Source organism: Mastomys coucha, unplaced genomic scaffold, assembly GCF_008632895.1.
Source record: "Mastomys coucha isolate ucsf_1 unplaced genomic scaffold, UCSF_Mcou_1 pScaffold22, whole genome shotgun sequence".
Lineage (NCBI taxonomy): Eukaryota > Metazoa > Chordata > Mammalia > Rodentia > Muridae > Mastomys > Mastomys coucha.
The window spans coordinates 20,866,283-20,869,737 of NW_022196905.1; the positions used below are offsets into that span (position 1 = coordinate 20,866,283).

Below are 3,455 nucleotides of genomic sequence, written 5' to 3' on the forward strand. Positions count from 1 at the left end.
CCACGTAAATAAAAAGGCCCATGAATATGTTGTCTTTGTGGTCCTTCCCTTTATGGATGATGAGTGAAGACCTTCTTGTTTTCCTCCAGAGTCCTGGCATTGCAGGCAGGACCTCCATGTCTACTGTATTTGATGCTGGGATCAAACTTAGGGCTTTGTGTGTGATAGGCAAGCACTCTATCAGTTAAATTCTATCTACCCTTTTGAAAGGTAAATTAAGATTGCCACATCTGATGGTTGGGTGTAGTCGACAGATCTAAGCTTTTCACTAATTACCTTCTGCTGTTTCCTCTCAGGTGAACTGCAATCAATTTTCTAAATAAATTTCAGTTTGTTTCTCTTCAAAGACAACATAGCCATGGCCTTTACCTTAAAAGCAGAATATCTACTTTCATATATCTTGTGTATATTAATCATATTAGAACTCTGAAGTTGTGGCTTAGGTTTTAATGTCTAGTTCCTAGAACTTGAATAAAGTTATGGAAAAAGCCTTGAATTTGCCCTGTCTTGAGATGTGAGAAGATCTCCCCTCAAAGGTGAAGTCCAGCTTCTCATCTCTACCTGAAGCAGATTCAGCTGCTCAGTGCATCCCAGTGGGGATGATGATTAAGAGGTATACACAGGCAGTGGAGTTGATAGGAAAGCTATAGATGTGAACAGGGAGTGAGCAGGCAGCAGGGTCTGTAGAAGAGGTGTATCATGTTCCCTGTAAGGGAATGAAAACTCTCCACAAGTACATAATGTAAACATTAAGAGATTTAACCACCAAAATTAGGATTAGGCAGATTGAAGCTGCCCATTTTTTATTATTATTATTATTATTATTATTATTATTATTATTATTATTATTATTATTATTATTTGAGCTTTATACTCCAAACGGTGAAGGAAGGGTATTTCAGAAACATACCAGGCAGCCACATGAGTCCTGGAATTCTGGGCCAGAATAAAGTTCCCTTTGCCAGCTTGAAGAATTCATCCTAAAGGGGGGTGGGGGAAGGAAAATGGGAAAGACCGTTTAATGAAAAAAACCTACTTTATTTCCATGAAAGCACATTCTGCTACAATAGAACACCATTCAAAAGATGACCACCTCCTTGCATGCTAAAACTGAACTCTGGCCTTTGTTTTCACAGTATGAGCTACTAATCTGATGACAATGGTTTATGACCATGCCAAGATTTCATGATGTGACACAGGGATTACTTGGCTATTCATACTGAGCATGTTATCCAGGCTCCGTGTGGACCCCACAACTCTCAGATCGCAAGCAGATATCAAGAAGCAACTAGTAATGGCTTATTAATTGCATTAGATTGACATGTTTATTCATTTCTGTGTCATGTCAGAGTAACTTAATCACTTAGAGAAGAGCTACAATTATGTTTCCACATGAAGAAAGATTGTGAGGGTTTGGGAGACAGTGAATAGTACTGAATAAACAACTCTTACACTGTATTCTACATTGACTTATTTAATTGTGTGTGTGTGTGTGTGTGTGTGTGTGTGTGTATACATGCTATAATGCAAGTGTGGAGGACAGAGAATCACTGTTGGAATTAGTTAGTCAGTCAGTCAGTCAGTCACTTAGTTAGTTAGTTCTCTCCTTCTATATATGGGTTTCAGGGATCAAGCTCAGGTCTTAGGGCTTGGCCACAAGGTCTTTTACCACTGAGTCATTTGGCTAGCTTTAGAAAAGCTTTTATATTCTATTTTTTCTATAGACTTTTACCCTTGGACATTCCAGACAGTAATATTTTTACAATTTTAAGTCAAATTTTACTTTAGTGTAGATAATTAGTCTGAATTACTCAAATACCAAGAGGGGGTAATATTCACATTAGTTTTAGCTTATCCTCTCTTCTCCCTGCTTCTCAGATCACAAGGCAAGGGTAGTAACATTAAGACTTTAAGACATTAGTAAGTGGTCACATAGCAGAACTGGCCTGCCAAGCTGAAAGCAAGCCCAGGCTCTCTGCGTGGGTGAGCTGCTCCAACAGCAGATAGATAGGGAAATAACACCATGTTGGAAACAACCAGTTCAACAAAAAGACACTTGTCAGTTCTCCTCATCTGGCTGGCAAATAGAATTTCCATACAATTTTCTAAATACTAAAGGTAACCACAGACTTCCCTAGTATTAATATTTTGGATAATTAGCACATAGGGGTTTCAGTTAGGGATTTCTGAGTTAACATGGAAACAGTGCTTAAGGGAGTCTCATGTTTTAGCCAGATGGCTGTAATCTAATTAGTTTTGTTTTTAAAAAGAATGACTTTGCATCTCTTACATCCACCAGGAGGTACTTTTTGCTGCAGGTGCCTTAAATGGTATTCAAGGGATTGAAGGCTGTGGTGTAGATGCGGCCTCTTCTGTAGAGCCCATGTGTGCCAAGGTTTGGTGTCAGGGAGATAGTGTTGGGAAAGGTAGACTACCTGAGAAGGGAAGCCTGGTGCAAGGCAATTCAATCACTGAGGGCATATACTCTTGGAATAGACCCACTGATCCCATGGGACTCTATTTACTTAGCCTGTGAGAGTTAAGAGCAGACTTAGTTAATAGCAGGCTGCTGTAAACAGAGCTAGCCTGGTCTCTGGCTAGCTACTTTGACATACATTCTCTTTCACATGTCACCCACCATTGTCAAATCTATTATGCTGCTCACCATGTTCTTCAGCAACAGAACTCAGAGCTAAATAAATCCCTCTTCCTAAAACAATACCCTGCCCCAAGTATTTTGTTATTGGTAGACCAGCCTGATTCCATGCTAAGATTACAAACCATCTTGTTACAAGGTCAAAGTAAGCTTATTCCTGTTTTCTGGAAAACTTAAGTTTGACCATGTCTTCACCCATTTTCTAGATTTGACATATTCCATACCTCATAACTTAAACCTTCACTCAAATGAGATAAGATGTTCTGCCAAGTTACAATATAACCAAAAACTTGTGGAAAGTCCCTAGCCTTGCAGGTTATAGAAAATAAATAAATAAAACCATGTCTCCTGTGTTTGGGGCTATTCTCTCAAAGCCCACTTTCGAAAGACAGCCGTGTCTGACAGAAAACCTTTTTAAAAATAAAACCTGCTTAGTTTGACCAAAAACTTTGGGTCAGTACCATTTACTTTAGTTCAGTAGTGTTAACATTATAGCCATAGAAAGGACAGTAATATAACTTTGTATAATTTAATGAGTTGTTTCTAAAGTCCTTATTGTCCCATCTTAATCTTCTGGTACTTTTTAGCTTTATTTGGATAGAAAAAAATTTCCCTAAGATTTGAATGCCAACCCATGATAATATTTAATAGATTGGAGGTTTGTGGGTATCTCACCCTCCATAAGTTTACTGTGACACTCTATAAGCATGCGTAAGAGACAGGCAGATGAAAGACTGAAGGAAGGGCAAGCCAACCTAAATATAGCCATCTCCTGAGAGGCTCTGACAGTATCTGACTA

At 38.8% G+C, this 3,455-nt stretch overlaps 1 protein-coding gene across 1 annotated transcript in view; it reads right to left on the minus strand.

Annotated features, from left to right (window-relative positions):
- Positions 1 to 3,455, minus strand: part of Abca13 (ATP binding cassette subfamily A member 13) — a 437,491-nt gene that overhangs the window by 145,349 nt on the left and 288,687 nt on the right. Inside the window, exon 45 of the mRNA XM_031342061.1 lies at positions 911 to 980. Within this exon, the coding sequence (XP_031197921.1) occupies positions 911 to 980 (70 nt within the window). The remainder of the gene's footprint in view (positions 1 to 910; positions 981 to 3,455) is intronic.